The following is a 27,368-nucleotide window of genomic DNA, read 5'->3' on the forward strand; positions in this document are numbered from 1 at the left end:
TTCGGATTTGGAGTGAGAATGGCTCTGCGCGTGGCTCTCAGTATGCCGTCGCTGCTAGTTGCTGCTGCTGCCGCTGCCACAGCCGTCGTCGTCGCCGTCGCTGTTGCCATCGTCCATGTCATACTTATTGTCAATGATGACAGTTGCGCTGCTGCTTCAACGGCGGCTCCTATTCGTCGTCGTCTGTGGCTCTTTGGTGCTCTCACTCACACACACACACACACGCATATAGAGACATGCATATGCACAAATGGGAGCCTACTATGAGTGTGTGTTGTGTTGTGCCTACTTTACGAGACCGTGGGAAACAGATTTGTCGTGTGTTTCCCACACGTTGGACGGATGGCTGGATTGTGATGCGATCCGATGGATTGCTGAAATGTTTTGCTGCTTGTTGTTGTTGTTGCTGCTGCTGCTGCTGCTGTTGCTGATGATTGCTGTTACTGCGGCTGTTGTTGTTGTTGTCGCTTGTTTGGGGGGCTTTAACTCGCGCAATTATGTCGCATGCTTGGCTGATGATGATGACTGCGACAACTACGACTACAAAACTATAACAGCAACATTAAGTGGCTAGCATTTCGTTGAAGCGTATCGATTTAGCGTAGCCGTCCCCAGCAGTCCTCGTCGACGTCGTCATCGTCGCCAGCTTTTACAGCTTCTCGGGAGTAGCCGAAATACTTTTGCATAGCTAAATGTTGTCGCCGTCAACGTTCAGCGCAATAAACTTCAACATCCGGTTGTCGTTCTAAGATGATGTTTTATTTCATCTTTTCGCTGATCTCGGCTACAGCTACTGGGCAGCTGGGCAGCTGCCAGCTCTTAAGGGGCACACACATACACACACTATGTGTATAAAATGTTGCCTGTTTTTTATTTATCACCAGCACAGCAATATGACACTTGTGCTTTTTTTCTCTTCTTATTTTTTATTTTATATTTTTTTTTGCCGGTCCAAGCAGTTCCCATGATGCTGCAGAATCTCTGGTTTGTTTGTTTGTCTTTTGGCCATGACTTCCGTTAGCCGTTGCTTGCTGGGTTGCTGGCTTGGCCTTTTTTTCCGCTGACTTCGAACAGTGGCAACAATAATAACGGCTACAGCAATCACAATTACAACAATAACAAGAGCTTCAGCTTACAAGCGGACTTAACTTTCGACTTTGTTTGTCACACGTGTCGTATGAGTAACGCAGTTGCATCCAATCGCAAGGCGCATGCAAAAGCACAGATATACAACTGTACACACACACACACACACACACAAATACACATATACATGCACTCGGACAGCAACAGCGAATCACAGCAGCCACAAGCCACAGCCAAAAACCATTTCCAACTAACCTCAATGCACACTAATTGCTTGTCATATATATACACACATGTATATATATATTTTTTTAAGCTCTGCGCCAACTTTTGCGCAAAACTCGTTGCCTCGCTGCCTCACTGCCCGTTTGGTCGCCTGCCGTGTGAACCAAAAGCCAAAAGCCAAATGGATGCTTGTGGCTAAAAAAGAAGCAGAAATTGCAGCAACCTTAAATCGAAGTCAAAATACTCTGCCCAAATTAGTGGACATCAGTTAAGTAACATCTTTTAGTTAACATAACATCACAACATTAGTTGGCTGTTCCAATTAGTAAATTTATATCTCAGTAATATTCCCTCTATAGCTCGCAAAAGTTTCTAACTATTGTTTTTATAGCTAAGTACCATTCCTTGAAAAAAATTGATTATAAATTCTAAGAAAGCTGTCTTATCAGTCCTACATAGAGCGAGGAGTATAAATTAACTGAAAATCGTTATCTATTTTCTTTCTAGAAACTTAACTTACATAACATCATTTACAATACTATTTACAAACTATTCTATATAATTTTAGGTGATATTAATTTTCGCCAGAAAGCTTTTAGTCAAATTGAAATTTTTGAGAAAGAAAAGCATTGACAAGCCACAACGAATTAGGAGTAAAATTGCCTTAAACTTCCATATAATCTACATGAGGATATTGTAGATATTGTTTTATTATTTTAAATTAATATATTTCCATTAGTTTCGCTTTCAGTCGTTTAATTTAAATGTATTTCTGTTGGGCAAATTAAATTAATTCATGGGGAAGTGTTATGGCCAAAGTAAGTGTATAGCAAAGACAGCAGCTTGGCGTTCGACGCTCCCAACCAGCAATAAGGCGTTAAGGCAGGCGCATGCGCAGCTCGTTCGGAGGTGCAGTTGGAATTGAAGCTGGCAGCATCTTAGTTGCTGTTGTAGTTGTAGTTGCAGTCATAGCCATAGTCGGAGTTGGAGTTGGAGCTGGAGTTAAAGTCGCTTTCAATTTAGCAAACGTGCAGTTCAAAGCTAGGCGCTGATTGGGGGCAAATGTGCGGGGCAACGATGCCATCGTCGTCGTCGTCGCCAGCGTCGAGTTCAAGATTAATGGCGGCCAAAGCGATGGAGACGGTGGCTCACAAGCTGCAGGCGTGCGGTGTACACGCGATTGGCACGAGTTTGTTGCATTCGGCCCCCGGCCAGGCAGCCAGGCAGCTGGCCAGGCTCTGTTTGCGATCGGACTGGGCCGACTAGTTTGTCGAGACTAGCCGTTGTGTGGGAAAGAGCTAAAGGACTGCTGTCTGCCTCTCTGTCCGTATGTCTGTCTGTCCGTATGTCTGTATGTGAAATCAGGTCACGGCCTCATTAGATCTGCCTTTGTGTGGAGCGTGTGAACAACATGTCATAATCCCCTTGGCTAGGATCGACGAACGTAAAATGAACTTATCAGCGCCGGGGCTCGGAGCCTTGATTATAAATGACAACAAACAGGCGAACAAGTAGCAATAACAGCTGCTCCCAACAACAACATAAACAGCAACAGCAACAGCAACGGCAACAGCAACAACAAAACACCAAAAAATCACAAGAAAGGAAACAAAAATAACAGCAACAACAACAATAGTGCCCGAAAACCCAAAAACCCGAACAACCCAAGTGAAATTCTTATAAGCCCTTTCCCACACTCGCAACGGTGCGCCGCCTGCGCCAGGACGGAAATGCACAGCGTCTTAGTTTACAGGGGCCACAATGGAACAGGTGCAGCTGCAGCCCCCAGTGCGCGCAGATCCATCGAAATGCCTACGTCACTGCGCCCAAGCGGCTTCAGCTGGACAAGCAGCAGTAAACCAGCAACAACTACTGGGCCCTGGCTCTGGCTCTGAGTCTGGCTCTGGCTCTGGCAGCGGCTGCGGCTTCGGGTACCGTGTGAATGTGAAAACAAAGTCAGTCGTGCATAAATGACGGAACAGGCAGTGCACAGTGGTGCCAAAGCAATTTGCTGCACGCCATTAAGTGCATGTGAGCAATAAAACGGGAAATTTTCAAAATCTAGTTGAAATTTATTTCAAAAATTTTACAAATAAAATTAAAATTTAATATATTATATAAACCTAAGAAATATGAACAAAATATTTCTAATATAGTAAATTTGTTTAAGAACAATAATAATAATAAAAAGAAAAAATATAAATAATAATATAATATTAAAAAAAAAAAAATAATATTTATACAATATTTCGAATGTATTGTATATCTGATTTATTTTATGTTCGATAGCACTAATTATTACGAATCAAAACATGTTTTCAACCAATAAATGCATTAGTTAGTTTATTTATTCTTCATTATATTTCCCCTTTCCCTTATTAGCAAAAGTAAGAGGCAAACATTTTACAGCCTCTTTATAAGCTTATGCCAATATTTACATTTTTATGATCATCATTTTAGTGGGCAATAAATATTTCTGCACATTAACTAAACATTTTTAATACTTTAAGGCGATTAGCAGGGAGTTGGCATCGGAGCACGCCTAGTTAACAGTTTTCTCAAATGTTCTCATCATATTCATACTAATCTCTATAATCAATTTGCATAAATATACTTATTGTATTCGAATATACTTATTGGGCAGTATTTATGGTTTTAAAGCATTCTCAATTGTTATCCAATCAGTTGCTTCACAGACAACAACTCTGGCACCACTGTGCAAACGGCATCGTCTTCATCTACCTGCAGCCAAAACTCATCAAGCGGCCCTTGTCGATTGTACGTGCATGGGAAAAGTACACACAAGCTTGTGGATTCCTGTTGGAATTTATTTGGGAAATACGCGCACATAAAAAGCAGCTCCCTCTCCCTCATTGTCATCGATGAGAAGTGTCTGCATTAGTATGTGTAGCGTGTGTGTGTGTGTGTGCATAAGAGTGCACTCAAATTTCGTACGGTGCTCGGTGCTTGGCCTGGGCTCGTAAGATCAGCCGGCATACGATTTCACTCTTGACTGGCCATTGGCAGCGCTGCGGCTGCGCCTCATATATAAATATGAGCGCCGGCTGGCGCAGCAGCATCAGAAAACGAACGACTCTCGCGAGGTGCGCACACGCAACGACTCGCTGCTGAACAGAACCTCACAACCTGAACGAGTCGAGCAGAGCTTACACAAAAGCTAACGCCATGTATCTGGATACGAAGAACCTGACAGCCGGCAACAGCAACAGCAACAGCAGCACAGCGGCAGCAGCAACAGCAGCTTTAGCGGCGCCGAAGGCGGGGAGGCGCATGCGCAAAGTGTGGCAGCCACTGCGACGCCTGTTGACAGTGGGCGGCAAGGGCAGGCCCAGCTGCCAGCCGCATCCCAACAATGTGGATCTCAATAATACGCAGCTGCTGCCACAGTTGGAGCCGCTACAGGCGGACAACAGCGACAGCAGCAAAACAACGCCCGATGAGTCTATCAGCAAGTTCGCCGAACTGTCTTTGCAGCAGGTGCACGAGGAGCTGACACAGACGCCACCACCGCCCAACACGCCCACGCTGATCAGCAGCGTCTACGTGGAGAAGGCCACCGCACAAAGCTGCAACGCCTGCCACCATGGACGCAACTGTCAGCACACGCATCACAGCAGCAACATCAGCGACCGCACAGCCCACAGTTTAAATGTCAGCGCAGTGTCCACGCCCACGCCCACGCCCACACACACATCTAGTGTGACGCCCGCAGCCACACTGTGGGATCTGCCACTGCCGCTGCAGTACATTAGCACCGACAACGGCACCTTCTTCTGGGCCAACACACAGGAGCGCGTCGACGACGACCTGCTGCACGCCTGGCTCTGCCAAAGCTTTAGCCAATTGCCCGGCACGCTTTGCTAGCCACCGCCACCGCCACCGCCCCCAGGCAGACTCCAAATGTGTTCCCCATAACAGATCTCAATTTGGGCAGCTCGTGACTGCACCTCGACCTTCGACCCTCGACAGTCGAGTTCCAGCATTGGGCAGCCCAAACTCTTATTAGTTACTTGTTCACACAATTATTTATTTTCTTACGCAATATTTACTTTGTCAATGTGATATCAATTTGCAAATAAATGAAAAACTATGGAAAACTATGCGAAATGTGGATCTGTGCTAATGCCAAAAAAACTCTTGACATCAAAATATATCTCTATTTGTATTTTTTATCTCAATAGCAAAAATATGCAAACTATGAAAAAAATGAATTTTTTGCACATATTGAATAATTTGTGGGAAATATGTAAAATCTTGATTTTATTTTTGCATATATTGTAAAGTATAATTTTATTGAAATATTTCAATTGCAAAATGTGGCAGCTACGGAAATTATTGTTTTGATTTTATTTGGAATAGTATATATGAACTATAGAAAATCCTGAATTTATGCAGTTCATTTTAAATTAAAACGAAATTTAAAATATGAAAATTTGTTTACCATAAATGCATATACCAAAAATTTATATAATTCAAAAAATATTTTATTAGCAAAAATATGCAAATTATTTTATTATGCAAAAATTATTATTTAAAAAATTTTTTATTTATTTTTCATTTCATGCTTTGAAAAATATTTGTACTTTTTTTTTTATTATTATTATTATTATTATTTTTTTTTTTGTATTTTTTTTTTGCATAATAATAAATCTATATCAATAAATATGCATACAAAGCAGATTTAAAAACATTTTTTGAATTCTTAATAAATTTTAAATTCAATGTTTAATAAAAGAAAATTTCCCAATATAACTTTGTATTAAACAGCTCACGACCAATTGACTAACACATTACTAATCTGAGATTATGAAATATTTCTCCTATTATTAAGTTCAAAGTTGTTTACAAATTCAAAATTAAAAAAAAATTGTTATTTACAAGTTAGAGCTGATATTAAAGCTAACTAAAAGTAAAGAAAAGTCAATATTAAATTTCTCCCATTCTTGATATAGAAACTTCTAGAGATGAACACATGAGTTATTTATAATTAAGCTATCAATTTCAAATATGAGCAATCATCTAACAACTTTAAAATGAGAAAACTATTTAGATTAAAAGCTCTATTTTTGTATGATAATTGCCATATTGTTAATGAAAACTGGCAGGCAAACATATAAATTTATAAAAATCCATAAAAGGCTTAAGCTATGGATTTTTCGTGATTAGATAAGGTATAGTATTTAATCTTATTTTATTTTATTTTGTTTTTGTTTTTTTTGTTTTTTGTTTTTGTTTTTGTTTATTTAATATATTAGTTGTGGTACCCCAGTATTAGCCTAATAAATATGCGACTCAAATTATTTTCCGTTAGTCAGTTTATATATATTTCTAATTAGAAATCAATTGTGTGAGTAAAGGACATATGTTCCTGTTTTTAAAAAGTTCAGCAAGTCTCGGCCTGAAGAATGCGGAGAAGCTTAGCGGTATTGACGCCAGCTGCCATTAGGGCGCAGTTGAAGATCTCCAAGGAGCAGTCGTTGGACACGAGGCCGCGATACTCGCCGTTCGTCACGCACAGAGGCTTGTAGATCATGGGGCAGGGCTTGAGGCAGCCAGCGCTGTCCAGTTTGATATTCAGTTGCTGGGCCAGATTCTCCACCTTCTTGGAGGTGCACCAGGCCATGTCAGTGGCAGCGTAGACTAAACAATGAACCGTTAGAAATATGGAACGGCAACAATTGATTATCGAGCCATTATCGACTTACCCGTCTGGGCATTGCGTGCACGGCGACAGTTGCTGGCCTTCAGGTTGCACAAGCTGGCGAACTCCTTGAGGTTGAAGCCATCCGTTCCGCACACCGGCTGGTAGATGGCCGGGCACATTTGCGGGCAGTCCGTCTCGTTGGTGGACACCGATGTGGCAGCTATGCCGGCGATGAGAGCCAGGCAGCAGCAGAGCGACAAAACTTGCGAATTCATTGAGCGAACTTTTATTTGTTTTTCTTGCGAACGTGTGTTGTAAATATTTATGTATGTTTGTATAAATGAATATTTATTTTCTTTTCGCTAGGTTTTCCTTTGTTGGTTTTGGTTTTGGTTGCGTGGACTACGTGTGCTTTCTGTTAGCTATTGCTTACAATTGCTGTTACTGTTTGGAAACTCATTGATTTATATATATTTATACACATCTATTGCCGCCACTTCAGCGGCAACTCGGGCCATCTTATCAGTTGTGGACTGATAAGGCGAATGCCTATCTCAAAATGCGACATGCAATGTGTTTATTTTCGGTCTACAACGTTCTGGCCCGTACCATGGCCGAGGTGAGTAATACCCGTCGTTTGTTATGCTCTAATTGACGGGCCTGTCTGCCTGATGCCAACAGCCATTAGCCATCAATCGATCGGCAATCACCGAGAATCAACATCTATATTGTTCTCTTGTCAGTTGGTATCTTGTTTATCACATCTGAACAACATTTTCTTATTGTTTTTTTGTTTTCTTTTTTGCGATAACTTCGGAGAATCATTTGCCATAAATACATCGAATGAATGTTGTGAGCAAAATATATGCGATGTCATCAGCGAGCGTTTGTTTACCAATTCCCCAACTTGGGAGTCTGTCTTATTTACGTAAACAAAACTCATTTTATTCGGAATAGATATAGTTACATATATTCAGTGGAATATCAGAAATAAAATGTTTTAAAATACTTCCATTGAATTTGTTTGGTAAACTTTTAGTTAATGGGAAAATAAACATATACTTATTAAAAAAAAATCGACAGAGATTTATGCATTCATAATAAGAAAAACATAGTTCAATTCCTTGACCCATAGAGGGAATTTCGAAGAATCGGATCTCTGGAATCAAAAGTCATTAAATGTAGCACAGTCCGTAAACATCAGGAGTTACTGCATGATGCGGAAATGTATTGGAATTTATTTGAGCGGCTTTGCCATTTAATTGCGGCTCAGCAGAGTCGACTTGTCAAGGTTACGCACAAGCCATGACCAATCGCCAATAAATCTTGAGGTTTTTTATTTGAACCCGTTTGACAGCGCTCGCCTATAAAATCGAGATCTAAACTCACAAGGCGTGCTCAATTAAAATCTTTGCCTAGTTTTAGAGTTGTTTCTTTACAGATTACCTATGTATAAAAATTACCTATAAAAATCTCTGGACAATTTATCAATAAATCTGCGACGTGCTTGAAATCCGAAGTGATCAAACAGTGAGCACGAAAGTATGCTTTAAAAAATTCAGCAGCTGTGAAGGATCAAATTTAATTTGCAATGTAGTCCTTAACAATCAAACTATTTTGTAAAAATTTTGGGGATTAAATATTGATTATCAACGTAGCTTCCAAAGGTTTCTTTATAGTGCTTTAGTGATTTGGAGTTTTCAGATAGTTATAGATAGATGTAATTTTATATATAGATAGATAGTTTTCAGATAGAGTTATAATTTTAAATTATTTTGTGCTGTTATAAAGATTTTATTTTATTTAATGCATTTTCATTATATTTATATGCATAAAATTTAAAAGATATATATCAGAATTATTTTTACATTTATTTCTGACCTAGTATACATTATACAAAATATATTAAATATGTATTCATAACATAAAAAGAAGTTGACTTAAAATTTATGAATAACAAATTTGGTTTTAATTTAATGTAATTATATAATATGTAATGAAAATAATATATAATGAAAACAGAAATGGTGTATTATAATTACAATTAATATACATTAATAATAATTATAAATAAATTAAAATTAAAACAAATTTTACGAAAATAATACATATGATGTATATATTTTTAAATGTATTCAAGCTTATATTAATAATGATAATTATTATTGGTATTATTTTAAAAATATTATTAATATAATATAATAATATTTTGTTTTTATATTACATGCATGCATCTTTATTCGGGTAACGAACTTGTGTCTCAGCACTTAGATCTTTATGTGCCTACATTTTGTGTATTCCGGCTGCCCACATTGTCCCTCATCAATTTAATGGTAACATTGCAGCGGGCTAATTTGTGGCAGCAATCGCCACACACAAAGTGCTTAGGCAACAACAACAACTACGACGACAACAACAACAATAATGACTCTGTGTCGGCTAAGCACCGCTTAATGTGTTCACACACTTGTTGCTCGCGGCGCCCTTAGCCAAGAGTCAGCTCGTCGAGCATAGACATGGCCAAAGAACTGGCCAACAATGTTTTAACTGCCGCTGCGGTTGCTATTGTTGTTGTTGTTGTTGCTGTTGTGGCGGTTGTTGCTGCTGTTGGTGTTGGCCAATCAATGACCGCTAAGCGCATGCCGGTCACGCACACGAAGGCCGCCGCTGAGTTGTCGCTGAGAATTGGGCACAGAGGCGTACATTAAACCCCAGCAGTTCGGCAGGCTCCGTACACCTGTGCCCGTGCCCGTGCCCGTGCCCGTGTGCCAGGCCTGCCAAGCGTACTCCACTCGCCACTCGCCAAGACAGAGCGGCGCATACGACACCAACACACAGACTAGTGGGTCCATGTAGCGTTCGCTTGTAAATGCAAATGAATAGAGGTAGCCAGCCGGGCAGCAGAGATCCCAATCGCAGCAGTGGCAATCATCGTAAGCATTATCAACATCAGCAACGGCATTCCATGATGGTTCTTTCTTCCAATTCATTGCCGCCGTGCATACGAAATTAATTATGCGCTGTCGCAGCCAATTTAACAGAAACTTATATAGCTACTTAATTTACGTCACGGCGCTACCAGAATTTTATTCAATTCCCCGATTCTTTTTCAATTTTTCCACTTTTTTTTTTATTTTTCTTGTGTGACAGCAATTTGCATTTTTAGTGTAGGAGAAATGCGTTAGTGATTGATAGAGCGACAGAGATAGAGAGACAGAGAGGGAAAGAGATGGGAGTGTATGAGAACGATTATCTTTTGCGGTACTGTTTTTATGCCCAATTTCAACGTCCGCCTCGAAACGCCTTGGCATGTGAGTCTTGCGTGTCTGCCGCGACTGTGACTGGCCCGTGACTGGAAGGTGTTGACGTCTACATGTTGCATTTTAATTGTGGCTTTTGATATGGGTTTTTCCTTAGCACAACAAGCACCAGCACCAGCAGCAGCTACAGTTCCTTCTCCTGTCGACTGACTCTTTTCTTCTTTCTAGAAAAGCACATAAATAAGTTGTACGACACGCGGCGACAAGCCCGTGCAAGCAATTGCCGTGAAGTTATGCACACCATCGCCATATTTGGGCACACAGGTGGCGGTGGCCTTAGCCAAGGCAAGTGACAACTGCAATAATATGATGACACTGCAGCCGGAGTGGGAACATTTCATATTGGCTGCCAGCCAAACCAGCCAATAGCCCAATGGAATGCAAGCCATAAAATGTGCACACACTCTGCAAAGGTTGTCCAAGGCAAGGTCGACTTATAACAGAGTGGAAGAAAAGTATACTTGAGTGAATTTTCTTGGATCTACATCTCATTGAAAGTTCATGAACTCGGAGAGAAACATACAAAAGCAGAGAATGAGAGAGAGAGAGAGAGGAGAGAGAGAAAGAGGCAGATAATGATCTTTCAATTTACTAGCTATGATTAGTGTTAATGGAATTTTTATTTGTCGTTTGATATTATATAATAAACATACAGGAATCGGTCACGATTTCAAAGCCAATTTTATAAAGTAATAATTACTCATTATTATTAGTTGTCACTAAAGGTAGGAAAAAGACTTCTTTAATAAAAATATCTAAATATTACTTTAAACTAAAATCGAAAAGAAAATAACACATTTTACCCTGTTTTCCCATTTTGAATGAGTTCAGTGTAATAAAAAATTATCAAATAAATTTTTATAACATAAATATCTAATAGAGCATTATAACAATCAAAGCCCTTATATTATAATAAAATACTTGAAATATTTTACCTAGAATTGCCTTTGACATGTATGTACGTTTACAATTTTTAATAATTTTATTAATTAAATAATAAATAAATTTTCTTGTACTTCACCCTCTATTCCATTCTAAATATTTCCACATATCAGAATTGCATTTTGTTTTAAGATAATCCCATATTTGATCTAGTTTAAAACCCCAGCATACTTCCATTTTTAGAATAACTGCCTTGACTTTCATTGCCTCTGTTGTTTACTTTTAATCAATTTCAGCTACATTTTCAAATGCATTGCCGAAAAAATAAATCGGAAAAACCTTTCAAAATAAGAACTCCAATTCAATCTATAACTCGTATGGCGCCACATATCGTTGAAGTCAACAACAAATTGTTTCGAAAATGATCTAGAAAGAATGTGTCGCATCCAAAAGTATAAACACATGCGTCTTTTATCTGTCACGTAGAGGAGCGAAACATATTTTACGAGCGGAGCATAGGCAGAATCTCATATCGTAAACATGTTGAGGCAGCTACTCAATTGCGCGGAATGCCAGACGTCATAACACTGCTCGAGATATATGAGCGATGTGCATAAAATATGTTGAAGATCTGTTTGGATCGTAAAACTGAAATGCCAAACCCAAAATCCAAAACCCGAAACCAATTAGAAACCAAATGTAATTTCAGTTTTTATATCTTTTCTTGTATTTTGTAAAATATCTTTTCTTGTTTTCATCATCTCTGTGTTAAAGCTGTCATTTTCTATCACAATGTCTTAAGAACTAATGGAAGCGCTGGGATCGCTGAGTTTGAGTTAAGATTAAGTACGATGCTGCCGCTGCTGCTGCTGCCGCTGCTGATGTTGCTATCACAATGTTGCATGCATTTAAAGCTTGTTGATAATTGAGGCCGGGACGTGGGCTGTCGAGTCTTAAGCCTGGGCCCAACGGTCCTGGTACTGCATGAACGGATGCTGTTGGCTGGAGTAGCAGTAAGCGGGCTGCAGCAGATCGGCATCGACGCTGGCAACTGGCTGCAGATTGGTCGTCCAGAAGAAGGTGCCGGCCTCGGTGCGAGCAAAGCGTACGGGCACATAGATGTCCTCCTCGCTGTCGAGCTCCTGCTCCTGCACCAGCTGGGCCAGCTTCTCGTTGGCGGCATTCTCATCGATTTCGGCATAGTAGACCTCCTCGACCTCGGCGTTGCGCAGATTGTCCACTGATTCGAGTGATTCAAGTGAGTTCTGGCGGCGCTGTTGTTGTTGTCGTTGCTTCTGCTGCTTCTTGAAGAACGTCTTCAAGACCTGCTTAAGGCTGTAGCTGGTCTTCATTTTGTTGTTGTTGTTGTCGTTGCTGCTGACTTGTTGGCACATTTTTTAATTTGAAATGGAAAAGCGAATAGGTTTCTTGTGCTGTTTGTGTGTGTTGCTTGAAACGCTGACGATGTCAGAATGATTTCCCAACCGAAAGGCAACCGCTTTTATAGCTGTCTGAACACTCCGCTCCGCTCTGCACCGCACCGCACTCAGCGGCAGCGCAGCCAAACAAAATGCATTTCCTGTGGCCGCAGACGAGGGGAGAGAGCGCACAAGAGAGAGAGAGAGGGAGAGAGAGAAAGACACACAGTTAAGGAAACGCTGAAAGACCCTCTGACAGACACGCGTACGTGGTACGCACCTCACCCTCATTGAAAACGACCGTGGCGAGAGAGATAAGATGGTTAGCAGGTTAGCCGGTTAGCTGGTGAGCGAGCGAGCGAGCGAGAACCTGAACCTGAAATTTGAAGCCGAGGCTCCGGTAAGGGCAGCGCAGGTAGTCGAGCCTGTTTTCCAGTGTGTGTAGGAAGTCGAGAGTCGCGGGACTCGCTAAGGAAACGTAAATGTACCCCCGATTCACAAAAGGACAGCAAGAGAGAGAGAAAGAGAGATCGATAGGGATAGGGGGAGACAGAGAGAGAGAGGGGAAGAAAAAGTGCAACTGTTCTGCCATACGAAGTGTGGGAAACAATTTTTTGGTACCCTAAAAATTTGGAAGGAAATGTATTCAAGTGGCTTTGGCTTCAAAACGAATAACAACAGGCAGGTGTTCCTTCGTAAAATTTCTCACGACTCGAAGGAAGCCAGGACACAGAAGACGAGGCCCAATATTTGTGCATGGGATCATCATACGGTTAAAAGGAGTGCAAATTGTTGTCCTAATGGGCAATCAACATAAAGGCTGTATACCTTAGGGTATATCTGTGCCCAAGTGGAAAGGGAATATACAAAAAAAAAAAAAAAAAACACTAAATCCCGCATTCCCACGCATTGCCACAACATTCGTCCTGCGGTTCTGCTTTATTTGTATGGGCATTTCAAATCACTTGTTTTCGATTTTCGATTTTGAACTTTCCCACACGGATTTTGTTTGTGCTGCAACTCGAACTTGAACTCGAACCCTGCGGCAATAAATGTGGCTGCCACTTGTCTTCGATTTTAATATAAATGCGCCCCTATTTGACGCTGACGCTCCCCTGTGAGTTCATATAGATATTTTAATTAATTTTTATTTTCCTTGGCGATGTACTCGAAGCAGGGGTGAGTGAAGTGTGGGGGAGAAGTGTGTGTGAAGCACGCTGACTATTGCTGTTGGGATTAATGTTGCAATAGGCGCATATCTTTGAGATACTTTTTCATTTTTTAATGACATTAGATAGCAGCCAGGGGGGTGATTGAAAGGGGTCTCTGTTTATGCTAGCGTCGCAGCTAATGGATCGAGTGCGTGTGAGTGTGTGTATGTGTGAAATGCCTTTAAGACATGCTGACATTGTTTATCACGGAGAAGAGTTGAGAGCTGGAGCGCCTGCATGTGTCAATTGCGCCTCCAAGGGGGATTGGCAGCCCCAGCTCTTGGGGGTGCAGTTGGCGGTTGCGTCTTGTCCCAGGCCCTGTGGTAATATGATATGTGCACTTGAGCAACTTAAGCCTCCAGCGGTCTGAAGATAATGGGCAACGTGCCAAGTGCTCGCATGAGTGTCTGTGTGTGTGCGTGTGTGTGTGTGTGTGTGTGAGCGCAAACAGTGCATCATAAAAGCGAGCCACAGCAGCCATTCACGAATGAGCTGACCGAAAGTTGTGGCCGCTTGCGCCGGGTCAGGCGGTGGGTCGGGGCGGCTTGGTTGGGCGTGCCGGGTCTTTTATGTGATCTTAGCGAGTATGTGCTGGCATCTACAGCAGCCGCAGCCGCAGACGCTGACGCAGCAGCCAAAGAGTCAGCCTCAGTCTCAGCCTCAGCCTCGCTTTGGCGGATGGCAAACTGGTTTCCAAGCTGAGCTACGACCATGGCTATAACTACACACACACGTAAGATACTCAACGGTTGGGGTACGACGAACAAATGTGTAAAGTATTAAAAAGACTAAAAAGAGACCTAAAAAGAAAAAAAAACAAAAGCATCGACCGCATCCTAAACAGCGGCCAGCAGCGACTCGCCAAACAGCAACAGCAACAACAACAATAACTACAGCAACAGCAACAACAACAACGGCAACGGCAGCGGCAACGAGCCAGCCCCAACCAATCTTTTCAAGTTGATCCCCATCAAGATATTATTTGACAGCAATGAAACGACTGGCACGAGTTTGTTTCCCACGGTCTGGCACTGCGCATGTGTGTGTGGCTTGTCGAGTATCTGTGAGTGCCATTGCATGCCCCCACTGCGCCGCCGTGCCTTTTGTCGGTATGGATGGGCTGCCCCTGTGTCTCTGTGTGGGTTGCTGGCGGCGTTATGGAGCTGTCGGTGCGGGCCGGTCTCCAGGGGGCGACGCGAACACATTGCTGACGCTGCTGCCTCTGGCTCTGGCTCTGGCTCTGGCTGCTTTTCGCGGCGCAATAAAGTTGAAAGCGCACTGTTGGATATAAATTAATTCAACAACACGCTATAGTTGTTTTTGTTGTCGTTGTTGTTGCTGTTGCTGCCCGGCTTGGTCTCTGGGCTTGGGCCTGTGCCTGTGCTTGTGCCTGTGCACGCTCTCGTGGCTGTTGTTGTTGTTGCCCCAAAGTTGGTCGCCGGCGCAGCGGGGGCACTAAAATTCGCGCGTGCGTATGCCATCGATAAAAAAATAAAAATTGTTTTACAAAAATGAAAAAAAAAAAGCAGAAATAATGCTGAATAAAACGACCAAAGCGAGAGAAATGAGGTCTTCGTTGGGCTTTTGCCGAGAATTGGTGTGTGTGTGTGAGTTCGAGTATGTGGTGTATGGTGTGTGGTGCGGGTATTTAAGTTGGTTTTGAACGACTGTGAGGAATGCGCTACGCTTGGGCATATGGCAAAATTGCATTGGCTCACGGTGCGTATGAGTTATGACGAATTCAAATTAGACCTTTGGACTGGGCAGTATTGAAATAAAGCACATGTTGCCTATTGGGATTATTTAATCATATTTATAAATAAATAAAATATAATTAAAAGTAGAGTAACATATATTTTTAGAACGGTAAAAATGGGGGTACTTTTATAGCACATACATATGAGAATTACTGCTGTGAATCCATTTTCGTAATTTAGCTGATTGTAATCTCAAACAATTATGAACATTAAAATTAACGTTTCCAATAAGTTAAGAGCTTGGCTATCGCTATATTCTCTTAGATTTTATGTTGAATATACTAAAAGTCATTTAAGACTTTGACATTTCTTATGAAATTTAATGAACAAATTGATTTTTGTGCTAAAATAATACGCATTATCATGGATTAACTATAAACCTATTGTAATATTTCTCAATAAATAAATGTAAAAGATTTATCAATTTTATTTTATTTTTTTATTTTATTTTATTTTTTGTGTATTATTTTATGTATATTTTTTCTTTTTAGTTTCTATGTAATATACAAATGTTTATTTATTATTATTAACTTCAATTGAGAATTTTTTAAAGATATGAAAATGCTTCTTTACCCTCTATGCGATTTCTTAGCATTAAACGAAATCAACTGCAATTTATTGAATCTATTTAGATTCTATTTAGCATGCTATTTAGCATGAATATCATTTGAATTGAATGTTATTGGGCTAGCACATGACAGATCTAATTCTCACTCGATTTAATGACGCTCAAGGCAAGCAACCCTCGTGAAATCGAGCCCAATTACGACACCCCTATGCTTTTGTGCATATACATATGCGTGTTTTACAACACTAACAATCACACACTTCTCACTCTCAGTCCAATTAGCCATTTCCGGAGCAGGCAGCTTTTTGACGGCGATGAGCTCGCGCCTCATTTAACGGACCAACGCAACTGCAACAACAACAACAACAACACAACGGTCAAAATGAAGATGAGGCTGTTAACATTTGTAAACTGTAGCTCATTTGAAATGCGCACAAAACGCCAACTTAATTTGTCTTGTGCCCCGTTTGTTGTTTGTTTTTTTCTTTCTTTTTTTTATTTATTTATTTTCAGTTTGTTGCTGCTGCTGCTGTTGTTGTTGCTGTTGCTCGGCGCTGATGATGCGCCACTTGTGTTGTCATATTGAATGTGATTTCGTCGGTTCGCCACTTCTAATTAAGTGTTGTGAAATTGGAGCTTTGTGTGCCAATGATTGCTATAAATAGTTGAATTGGAGACATGATACAAACGTACACACGCACATACACACACAAAGCATGATTGAGAATTGTGAATGAATCACAGTTTAAGGCCGTGCTAAATATAAATATGTGCTAAAAAGTTCAAATCACTCGTGACGTGACAAAAGCCTCAAACACCCCACGAGCCACATACAGCCACATATAGCCCATAACAACAACATTTATAGCGTGTGCTAACAACAACCACCGCTACAACAATAGCAACAACAACAACAACAGCAAAGCATCGACTCGAAACTGACTTTCGCGCACACGTCGCATAAAATGCTTTGCCTCTTGCCCAGTCAAGCCGGTAATTGTCTACAAATGGTAGAAGTAGTCCGAGCCATAAGCCGTACCCAAGTCAAAAAATTCGAAATACAAAAAATAAATATATACACACACACGCATACAGACAGAGAGAGCGCGCAAACAAACAGATCCCAAAGCCCGAGCAGTGGTCGTCGCAATGGGCAATCAAGAATAATCATGTAAACGAAAAGCGTAATGCTTGGCCCACGAAGCCCACGATCCCAATCAATGATCCATAAAGCGTTAAAAAAAATACATACAACAAAAACAAAAACAAAGCAAAGCAACAACAACAACAACAGCAACAGCCTGCTGCGCGATGACGATTCCACAATTATCAGCGTGCCATAAGCTACTGCAAGGGTGAAGGCGAAGGCGAAGGCACATGGCAAGCCGAAGCCAAGACAAGACCCAAGACGAACCACCAGCACCAGCACCAGCACCAGCAACAACAACAACAGCAGAGAGCTCTGAGCTCGAGTCCAAATACCCAGCCACATACAAATGAATTGAAATGCAAACATCTTGTTATGGATGGAAGGCATGTGCTCGCTTGGCTGCCGCTCTGCCACAGTCAGAGCTCTTAAGGCGGGCCGTCAGACCGGACCAGACGGACGGACGTACAGGCAAAGACCCCAAGCATGCACAATCAGAAGAAGTCAGGCCAGGCTGCCAGCCGTCGTCGTCGTCGTGGAAATCGGCTGCGAAACAGTTTCCCACGGTATAACAATCACAACTCACACAACAGCACACACACACACACTCACTCACTCATGCACATATACAGGCGCATGCATACAGCAAGATAGAGGCGCAGCCGCAGCTCAAGTCATTTTATTGCCATCGCACACAAGCAAATGGGAGGGTGAGAGAGCGCGAGCGCGAGCGAGAGAGCAAGAGCGCGCGACGTTGACTGAGCGCACACACAGCGCATACGTAAACAGAAGCCAGCAAGAGGCAAGCGGCAAGCAGCAGGCGCAAGGGAGAAAGGAACTCAAAAGTTGGGTCGCGCACGAGGCAAAATGCGCGTCTCGCTCGCACTCGCTGTCGCAACGAAACGAAACGAGGGCCGAGCCTATAAAAAGCACGACGCAGACGGCGAGCTGAATCATTCAAAGCTACGACTTTGCGGCGTATGCAACACGAAGGCAGCGCAGAGCGAACTCAAAGAGAGATAATAAATACACTCAAGACCAACTGTGGATTACGCGTGATATCGTTGAGTTAACCATAGTAGACATCATGGTGCTAGAAATGGAAATGTCCAAGACATATCAATATCGTAAGGTGATGAAGCCCATGCTGGAGCGGAAGCGTCGTGCGCGCATCAACAAGTGCCTGGACGAGCTGAAAGACATAATGGTGGAGTGCCTGACGCAGGAGGGCGAGCACATTACGCGCCTGGAGAAGGCCGACATCCTGGAGCTGACCGTGGAGCACATGAAGAAGTTGCGGGCCCAAAAGCAACTGCGCCTGGGCAGCAGCAGCTCAAGCGCCAGCGTCGCCGGCGACTCCAAGCTGAGCATTGCAGAGAGTTTTCGTGCCGGCTACGTGCATGCAGCCAATGAGGTGTCCAAGACCCTGGCCGCAGTGCCCGGCGTCAGCGTGGATCTGGGCACGCAGCTCATGAGTCATCTAGGCCATCGGCTCAACTACTTGCAAGTGGTGGTGCCCACGCTGCCCATTGGAGTGGCGGTGCCACTGCAGACAGCCGATGAGCTAAGCAGCGGCAGCAGCAGCAGCAGCAGCCCATCTCCAGCTCTGGTGACGCCCCCGCCCTCGGAATGCGGCAGCGCCAGCGGCAGTTGCAGTCCAGCGCCCAGCGAGGCCAGCACCAGCTCCAACAGCACTGGACCCATGTGGCGTCCATGGTGAAGGCATTGCAGGCGGCAGCCTTGAAGCACAAGGCGTTGACAACTCACTCACCCACCCACTCACCTGGGACAGCTGTTCGCACAGGCGCGCTGGACTGAAAACCGTGCGCCGACAGCTCCACTCCGATGGGGGAAAAATTGATCTACGAGCCACTCAGCTAGAGCCGACGACATGGCTAACGAGTGTCGCTACATTTTTTATTGTGTACCCAGAGTAAATCAAAATAAAAAATAAAAAAATTTGTATATTCATAAAGATACAAAAAACAGAAAAAAACGAAATTTCTTTTCAATTTGGTCAGTCTCAAATTTCAGCAAGTGATTGAATTTCATCAGAGGCGCCTGCGTCACGTTTTGCCTTTGTTGTTGTTGTTGTTTGCTTTTGCTCAGCACGATAAGCACAATCATCAATGAAGCCCTTCCGGAGGCGACAGGCATATAATGAGCTCCATAGAAATCCAAATCAAAACCGCAGCCGGAAGTCGCTAAATATTTTCCCACACTCGGGGCCTCTCCAGAGTTGGCCTCATTTAATGACGGTTCGTTCTCAGCTCTCAGTTCTCGGTTCTCAGCTCTCTGATTCCGACTTCATTCAGCTAAGCCGACGGGGCTTTTGCGCCGGCGCTGCTATGGCAATTAAATAATAAAACCAGCGGCGAGCAACGAAATACGAAAATAACATACTTTTTTCTTTTATAAGTATATACATACATGTATCGAGATATCTATATATCTGTCTGTATATATAGAGAACACCAACTGAATTCTAGGAAACGTCATTTATTACAAGTTTTTGAGTGTGAGAACCGCTCGAGTCGGCTGTCAATGGTTCGCATTGTTGTTGTTGTTGTTGTTGTAGCTTTGACAGCTTTAACTGCGCTTGACCGTTTGGCACATGCGCCGGGGCCGCCAGCTGAACGGACGGACGGACGGACAGACGAGCAGACCAGCAGACATCGCAAATTAAGGTCCGCGACCGCGACCGGACCGAGCACTTAAAACTTTGTTATGTATCGGTATTGGTATTGGTATCGGTATATGAGTGGCCATATCAATACATATATACACATATTTGTGTATTGGTATGCGAGTGTGCGGTTTGGTTACGGAGCTTCGAATTGAACGCTTTTGTGTCTGGTGTGGACAACTATGATGATGACTGCTACTCTCCACAGATGCTGATTGCTGTTAATCTTTGCCAAATGTGATTAGTCACGTAACATTGGCACAGCGACCTGCAGAAGACACACACTCGCACTCACATATACACACGCATACACACGCATATACATATATGAGCTTTTTGTTTTTGTTTGGTCAAGTTTGAAGACACGAAAATTGCAAGCGGATCATTAAAGAACTCGCCTTGGCTGATGATTTCGAAAAGTGCGGTCAGAGATTAGTAGGCTTATGATGATACTTTAATGACATAGATGAGAATAATAATAGAGTCAGTCTAAGTAGTATATATGTAGAGGATACTATTAGATAACAAAAATTCATCTAATGATAAATTTTGCTATGACTAATTTTAATGAATAATAATGAATAAAAATTTCATATGATTTATAGAGTTGAAAAATAGAAAAAAATGTGTAGAGAATATTAACAAAAGGGGCTTTTCTCGAAAAGCAAATTAAACATTGGCTTACACGTATTTCAGATTATTTATTATCATTGGTGACGAAAATACATAATATTTATCTATAATAAAATTTGTTAGCTTGATTGGACTTTTATTTGTATTTATTTAATGTGTTTTATAGCTAGCTGCGCCTAGGCACTAAATTTCCCAGACTTTGCCCCGTTCGAGGTAAACAGATTTGCAAACCCAATTGCAACTCTAAATTTCGCAATTATTGATGAACTAATAAAGACACCTTGATAAAGTATTTCGCTATTGACTTCATTATATGGAGCAGACAATGATGATGTTGATGATGTTATTTGAAGTGGGCCAATAACTAACAGTTAATTTGGAGCGGCTTGAACGGTTCATAAGCGCCTTAAAGACGCAGACAAATAATATATATTGGTCGGTATACATACATATACACATACACATATATTTTATATTTGCGAAAAGAAGTACAGTACGGCGCGCACATCACGTGACCTCTGAGTGTTGGCCCCACACTAATTCCATTCCATTCACATTCCCATTTACTCAGGCAACTGCAGTGGAAGCTGCTGCTGCTGCTGCTGCTGCTGTTGTTGATGCTACCCCGGGGCCAGGCAGTGCCACCTACTGCAGTCATCATACACACACGCCGCAAAACTTAATGCAGCCATATTAAAGTAAGCGCAAGACCCCCACTTAATAAAAAAAAAAAAAAAAAACAAAAAACAAAAAAAAATCAAAAACCGGCCAGGCGACCAGCCCAGCCGATCAAGCGGGTGCTGGGCCAGAGCCATCGTTTGGGATGAACAGCGCTCAGTTTGGTAGGAGGGCGGGAGGGAAATGGCGTGGGGCTGCCGTGCCACAACTCGTGCCAGCATCACACACAGATAGAGGGAGTGCGAGAGAGAGAGAGAGAGAGAGAGCAGTGGACAGCGCTTGTCCAGTGGCAGCGTGCGCGTGTGCCAATGCAGTGTAACAACATCCCATATTAAAGATATTACAGAGTCAATAGCACACCATATAAGTGTGGCTCGGCTGGTGCCCCGCACTCGCTGGCCGTCTCTATCGCACGCTCTAACAGCGTCTCGCTCTGGCCATAAACAAAGTAAATTGAGTTCGTTCGACAAAACGTTGCGGCGCGACTGCGTTCGCGCATGCGCCGCGCCACAGGCCGCCTCTCGTTGCATCGCCCCCTGCCCTGCGCTGATGCCCCTACCCCTTTTCAATTCGGCTACGCTGTGGTCTTAACGATCGTGTGTCCACAGTCATTACAATGTTGGCCAATGCGACGACGTCGACTTTGCCGCACACTTACCGCACGCTGCTTTTCTCTTTCAAGTCACAGCAGCAGCAGCAGCGGCAGCGGCAGCGGCAGTTATTCTTCTCCTCGCTCCTCAGTCGTGATCTTGCCCGTAAGTGGTCTTGTATCTTGAATTCAAAAAATACGTACAACAGGGACAAACACACACACACAAACACGCATACACATATACAAATACATATAAAAAAGGGCAGGTGTGTCGATCGTGTGAGAACCACGTTCCAAACCATTTTCTCACGATCTTCGCTTCTGATATTTTTTGTACTGCTCGCCCTCGTCCCTTGCGCCTTACCAACGTCGCACCACCGCACCCCTGTCCCTCGTCTATCGTCTTTCGTTGTGTGCGTGTGCTGGGGCCCTTCAAGTGATTCGTATGCAGTTTGTGTATTGTAGATTTTTAATGACTTGGGCTTGCGTTCGAGCGTTCGACGTTCGTCGTCCGTCGTCCGTCGAGCTCGCTGCAGATCTTCTCTGAGCGCTTCAGAGTTATGGGCCTCGGTTTCGGTTACGTCGCAACACATTCGTTCATCATTCATCGGGTTTACCTTTAAGATTAAGTATCTTTTGTAGCACGCATGCATTTCCTTTCGCCTTCGCCTTTGCCTTTGCCTTATGCCATACTCTGCTCATTGTCCATTGTCGGTGTCGGCTCTGGTTATGCATCTTGTTTGCTGTTGTTGTTGCCGTTGTCGTTTGTGTCTTCGTTGTTGTTGCCACGCCACAATTATGCTGCCTGGGGATGGGCGAGGATCAGCACTAAGTTGCGATTTCTTATTGCCTTGCGCATTGATCATATGCAAATTCGCATGAGCTACTTGACTGAGCATTCAATTGAGTTGTGTAATAGAATTAATGTGCCTGTTTTTTGTGTGCTCTGTTTGACCATTGAATTAGATTTTGTCGAACGTAATTTATGCATTATTTATTATATATAAATATTGTGAAATGTTTAACCTAAATAATTTGTATTTTTAATTATTTTATTTCAGCTCGAATTAAAATAATAAAATATAAAAAACTTTTAATAGTCAATTAAAATAAATACATACTTATATTAATATGTTATTTGACAATTAACGTATATCTAAAGTTCAACTTCTCTAACAGTCAAAAAAGTACTCAATTAATAAATATATTTTTTTATACACTGGACCCATTAAAATCAGGGAATCAGGAATTTTTCTTCAGTTTTGATTTAAATAAGAAATAAATAATAAAATTAGGATGGATTAAAATTATAATAAAATATCTAAAATTAATATGCCTTCACATAAAGTAGAATTTATTCAGAATAATTTTGTTTTTTTATTTGACCTCTGTTAAAATAAAACCTATAAAATAAAACAAATGCAAATTAATTCGAAAGTGTGATATGATAAGTTGGATAAATTTCACATTTTATTAAAAAATAAAATCAAAAATTTTTTTTATTTATTTAAAAAAAAAATGTGTATTCACAAAAATCCTTTTATTTATTAGCCTTAACTATTATTAATTATGTTATATTAAACAGTAATTATAATTATAAATATATTTATAAATATAACTATTTTTTTTTTATTAAATAAAAATTATATTTATATAAAAAGTGCATACTAAATTATAGGTCGATTATTTGCGCAATTATTTTTCTTGAGTTAATCTTCGCCCGCAGCACTTAAACTCCACTTAAATTTATTTCTTCTTCTTCAAAGTGACAGCAATCTTAAATCTTAAGATTGTTTATGCTGATCAAGGCCATCCCTAGAGGTGCCCTCATAATTTTCATGTTGTCTGGGCTATTTTATGTGGCTGTCTTTAACTTCATTGATTGTTAACAGCTCAGGCGTCGGAGCTACTGGTCTTGTTGGAGCAGCAGCAGCAGCAGCAGCAACAGCGTCATAAGATAACCAAATGATGCGGGCCAACACCAACAAAGAGCGATATCCTGTCGGTGCCCCAGGGAATGGCAATCATTTACCTTTACCTGAATGTCAGACAGACAGCCCGAGCAATTATGTGTCTTGCCTTGACCATTGTGCGCACGAGATTTTCTAGCCGAGTGGCTCTGGCTAAAAAAAGGATGTTCAATGGCTAGAGGCTGGAGGCTGGACCGGAGGGTTGTACGCCGATGACTCGATCCTTTTCTGCTATTGTTCGGCCCCGACTCTGCTTTACAAAGATTTCGGGCCCTGTGCCTAAGACTGAGCGACATTGTCGTAACTCGATTAGACACGCCGAGAGATAAGTCTCTAATTTTTTATGTGGCCCGGTCTTATTGTCTGCACACGTGTTCAAGGGTGCCCAGGGCTCTGAGCTCTGGTCTCTGAGCGCTGGACGCGTCGGTAGCCTCGTAACGGACATTGATTTTATTTCTCTCCCATTTTCTTTTCAGCATTTCTATTTCATTTCTCTTCTCGCTCGGCCTTGGCATTGTTTTCGCTTTCTATTGTTGTCAGATTGTTGGTAACAATAAGAAAAAACAGAGAACAGAGAAAATTACAACGAACTGACGCAGTTGGATTCGAGAATCTGTAGCAGCAGCTTAGGCTACGGTCAGACCATTTCCGCTCGATGGACTATGCCATGGCAGAGCTCATGCATGATTATATGCGCATTCCTGGAATCGCGATTGACCAATTGGATGGGCCATCGTTTGCTGATAATCAGCCCTTCCCATTGAATTCAGGGGTGCAAATAATGAGTCAATAAAAACATGTTTACATATTTCAATTTTTAGCTATATAATTTATTATTAAGTTTAGTTATCACATGGACTACGCCTGGGTTAAAGCTTTCTTTTATCAATTTTTTTTAAAACTTAATACTAAGTGGAGTCAATGGGTTTTGTTTGACCCATTGACCTGGAAGACTTTTGCTACTCTCAACTCTCATTCTCTCTCTCTTTCTTTTCTGATTGACGGTGTGGCTCTACCATGGGCGCCAGACATTCTCCTCATCCTCGCTGTCAGGCCCCTCATCCATTTTGGTCACATTGATGCTGAGGTTGCTGGAGCAGGTGGTCAGCAGGGAGGCGCTGCCCGTTCGCTCGCTGGCCACGCTGGAGTTGGGGCTGCCGGCATAGCTGGAGATGGGCGAAATGGGCACCGAGTAGGCATCCCGGCTGGCAATGTGCACGGAGAGCGGCGCTGTCACTGGGAGCACCTCCTTCACAGCGGGCTGCAGTTGATTGAGACGCTGGCCCAAATGTGTCATCAGCTCTGTGCCCAGGCTAACGTTCATGCCGGGCAGCTGGGACAGGGATCGGGACACCTCGTTGACGGCATGTATGTACCCCGAGCGGAAGCCCTCTGCCGGCGTAAGTGTCTCGGCGCCACCATTGGCGCGTTTGTGCTGGCGCTGTTGCTTCATCTTCTGCAGATGGGTGACGGTCAGCTCGAGTATGTCCGCCTTCTCCAGGCGAGTCACATGCTCGCCCTCCGACTCCAGCGTGGCGACCATCAAGTCCTTCAGCTCGTCCAAGCACTTGTTAATGCGTGCGCGTCGCTTGCGCTCCAGCAGCGGCTTCATCACCTTGCGGTACTGATACGTCTTGGACATTTCCGATATTTGCATCGATGACATTTTGTGGGATATTTAATATGTGATATTTGGTATTTGGTTGCTTTGCTGAGCTGTTGCTGCTCTGAGTGTGCAAGACGTTGTGTGCTGCTGTCTCGCCTGGCCGCTGCCTTTTATAGCCGTGCGGCCAAAACCAACCCCCATGATCCCATCGGCATTGGCATCGCCATTCGGCTTTGGGCTCGGCTGTGTTGGCATTTCGTGTGCAGCGTGTGCTGGCATGAGGGTTGCTCGACGTCGTCGTCGTCGTCATCGTCGTCGACCCTTCCGCTGTTTCTTATTGTTCGCTCGCATTCTTATTGTGGCACCCTTATCATGAGCGGGCACCAGGGAGCAGGATCGCTGCCTTTGCAGGATCGTTGCCTTTGTGTGCGTGTGTGTGTGTGTGCTTGCAGTATCGTGGGAAACACTTTCCTCCTTGGTTTCTCACACCAATGTTCTGAGCAGGCTCACCTGCTCAATGGGCAACGAAGCGCAGCTCGAACCATGCTCCGTCTGGCCATGGGAATTTTTGCAGTTTGTGTGTTTGCGAGCGTTTGTGGCGCAGCTGCCATTTCTAGATTTGTGTTATGATTTGCCTAAGCGAATATGGGCGAGCGAAAGGATAATGAACTGCACGCTTCATCTTCCATCTCATTTGTGCCAGCAGCAGCAGCAGCAGACGCTCGTTGCCGTGGGAATGCTAGGAGCAGCAGCATTCTGCTGCTGGGGCGTTTCTCTCGGGCGGAGCTGCAAAGAGAAGCACTTCCTGTTTGTGCATTGGTATTCCATTTCGGCTGCTCGTCCTACACTTGTTGGCCTGCATGATCCTGTGGGAACATTGCTCGTGTGCGACGAGTGTGCTTAATGTGCGTTCCCGTTGCTTTTCCGTCTCTGCTCTGCTCTGCTCTGCTCAGCGCCTGGCCCATGGACACAATGTGTAAGTGAGAGTCGAGGTCGGGCAGGGGCCAAGCGATGCTGCAGCTCGACTTCTGCAGCTCGCCAGTCGCGTGTGGCGCACGGTAGACACACTTTCGACTTTTGACTGTAAGTCGTGCGCGTTCCAGGCCCTTGTAATTCGACTGTGGAGTTTTGGGTGAAATTTACATGCGAGTGTGGGCTGGCATGCGTTGAGGTGCTGGGTGGTGCTCGTGACAACTCACGCGGGTGGCTAAAGGATATTTATGTATTATTTATATTAAGTTATATTTAGCTTTGGGTTTGCTAGAAAAATATTATAATGAGAATGCAAAATACTAATATTTATAAATAAATAAAAAAGAAAGAATAGTTCATATTAGTATAAAATCTTAAAACATATGAATTAATATTTTATTTTCATAATTTATTTATAAGCAAAAATACATTTAAATATCATATTTATAAAAAAATATATGTATTTATTTGTATTCATAAAAATATATTTTAAACCATATTCAAGGTCAATAATCCAGATATATAACATCCAAATTCAAATCAATTTATTTATTAATTCAAGTCAATTTATTCATTAAAAAGTCCAAATTATATATATTTTTTTATTTATTTATTATTTATTTTTTTTTTTGCAGCATTTGTCCTTGCTCAAAGCTCAGTTTATCTACCAATATTATTCATTTTTCCGTTTCTTTTCACCTATTCTACATGGAGTGCGATTAATACTTAAAATGCTATTATATCTTAATTGGATTTCCATTTCAATTAAACACAGCTTATCATTATTATTATATATTAGTATTTATTTATTTATTATTCTATTATAAAGTTATATTATATATAATATAAAGTTTATATTGATTTAATTATACAAAAATGATAACTAAATTTTAGAAATTTTATCGAAGTGATTGAAAATGATGAGCGTCTATGATAATTCGACAGTTTTTCT

General features: G+C 42.3%; 5 protein-coding genes across 5 annotated transcripts; 2 read left to right on the forward strand and 3 right to left on the reverse strand.

Annotated features, from left to right (window-relative positions):
• Nucleotides 1-4,376: 4,376 nt before the first annotated feature.
• Nucleotides 4,377-5,432, forward strand: LOC6573673 (enhancer of split M2 protein). Its single transcript, XM_001999703.4, has one exon. The coding sequence runs from the start codon at nt 4,498-4,500 to the stop codon at nt 5,194-5,196; it is 699 nt and encodes a 232-aa protein (XP_001999739.2). The 5' UTR covers nt 4,377-4,497; the 3' UTR covers nt 5,197-5,432.
• A 1,197-nt stretch (nt 5,433-6,629) lies between these two features.
• LOC6573672 (enhancer of split M1 protein) lies at nt 6,630-7,425 on the reverse strand. Its single transcript, XM_001999702.4, has 2 exons — nt 7,038-7,425; nt 6,630-6,972 (listed from the first exon to the last, which is right to left on the reverse strand). The coding sequence occupies exons 1-2, from the start codon at nt 7,249-7,251 to the stop codon at nt 6,716-6,718; spliced, it is 471 nt and encodes a 156-aa protein (XP_001999738.1). The 5' UTR covers nt 7,252-7,425; the 3' UTR covers nt 6,630-6,715.
• A 4,456-nt stretch (nt 7,426-11,881) lies between these two features.
• LOC6573670 (enhancer of split malpha protein) lies at nt 11,882-12,661 on the reverse strand. The gene has a single exon (XM_001999700.4). It carries the CDS (start codon nt 12,570-12,572, stop codon nt 12,132-12,134), a length of 441 nt encoding a protein of 146 aa, XP_001999736.2. The 5' UTR covers nt 12,573-12,661; the 3' UTR covers nt 11,882-12,131.
• A 5,564-nt stretch (nt 12,662-18,225) lies between these two features.
• LOC6573669 (enhancer of split mbeta protein) lies at nt 18,226-19,255 on the forward strand. The gene has a single exon (XM_001999699.4). The coding sequence runs from the start codon at nt 18,367-18,369 to the stop codon at nt 18,997-18,999; it is 633 nt and encodes a 210-aa protein (XP_001999735.1). The 5' UTR covers nt 18,226-18,366; the 3' UTR covers nt 19,000-19,255.
• Nucleotides 19,256-24,736: 5,481 nt separating this feature from the next.
• LOC6573667 (enhancer of split mgamma protein) lies at nt 24,737-25,595 on the reverse strand. The gene has a single exon (XM_001999697.3). The coding sequence runs from the start codon at nt 25,502-25,504 to the stop codon at nt 24,851-24,853; it is 654 nt and encodes a 217-aa protein (XP_001999733.1). The 5' UTR covers nt 25,505-25,595; the 3' UTR covers nt 24,737-24,850.
• Nucleotides 25,596-27,368: the final 1,773 nt, after the last annotated feature.

This window comes from Drosophila mojavensis, unplaced genomic scaffold (assembly GCF_018153725.1).
Source record: "Drosophila mojavensis isolate 15081-1352.22 unplaced genomic scaffold, ASM1815372v1 contig_16, whole genome shotgun sequence".
Taxonomy (NCBI): domain Eukaryota; kingdom Metazoa; phylum Arthropoda; class Insecta; order Diptera; family Drosophilidae; genus Drosophila; species Drosophila mojavensis.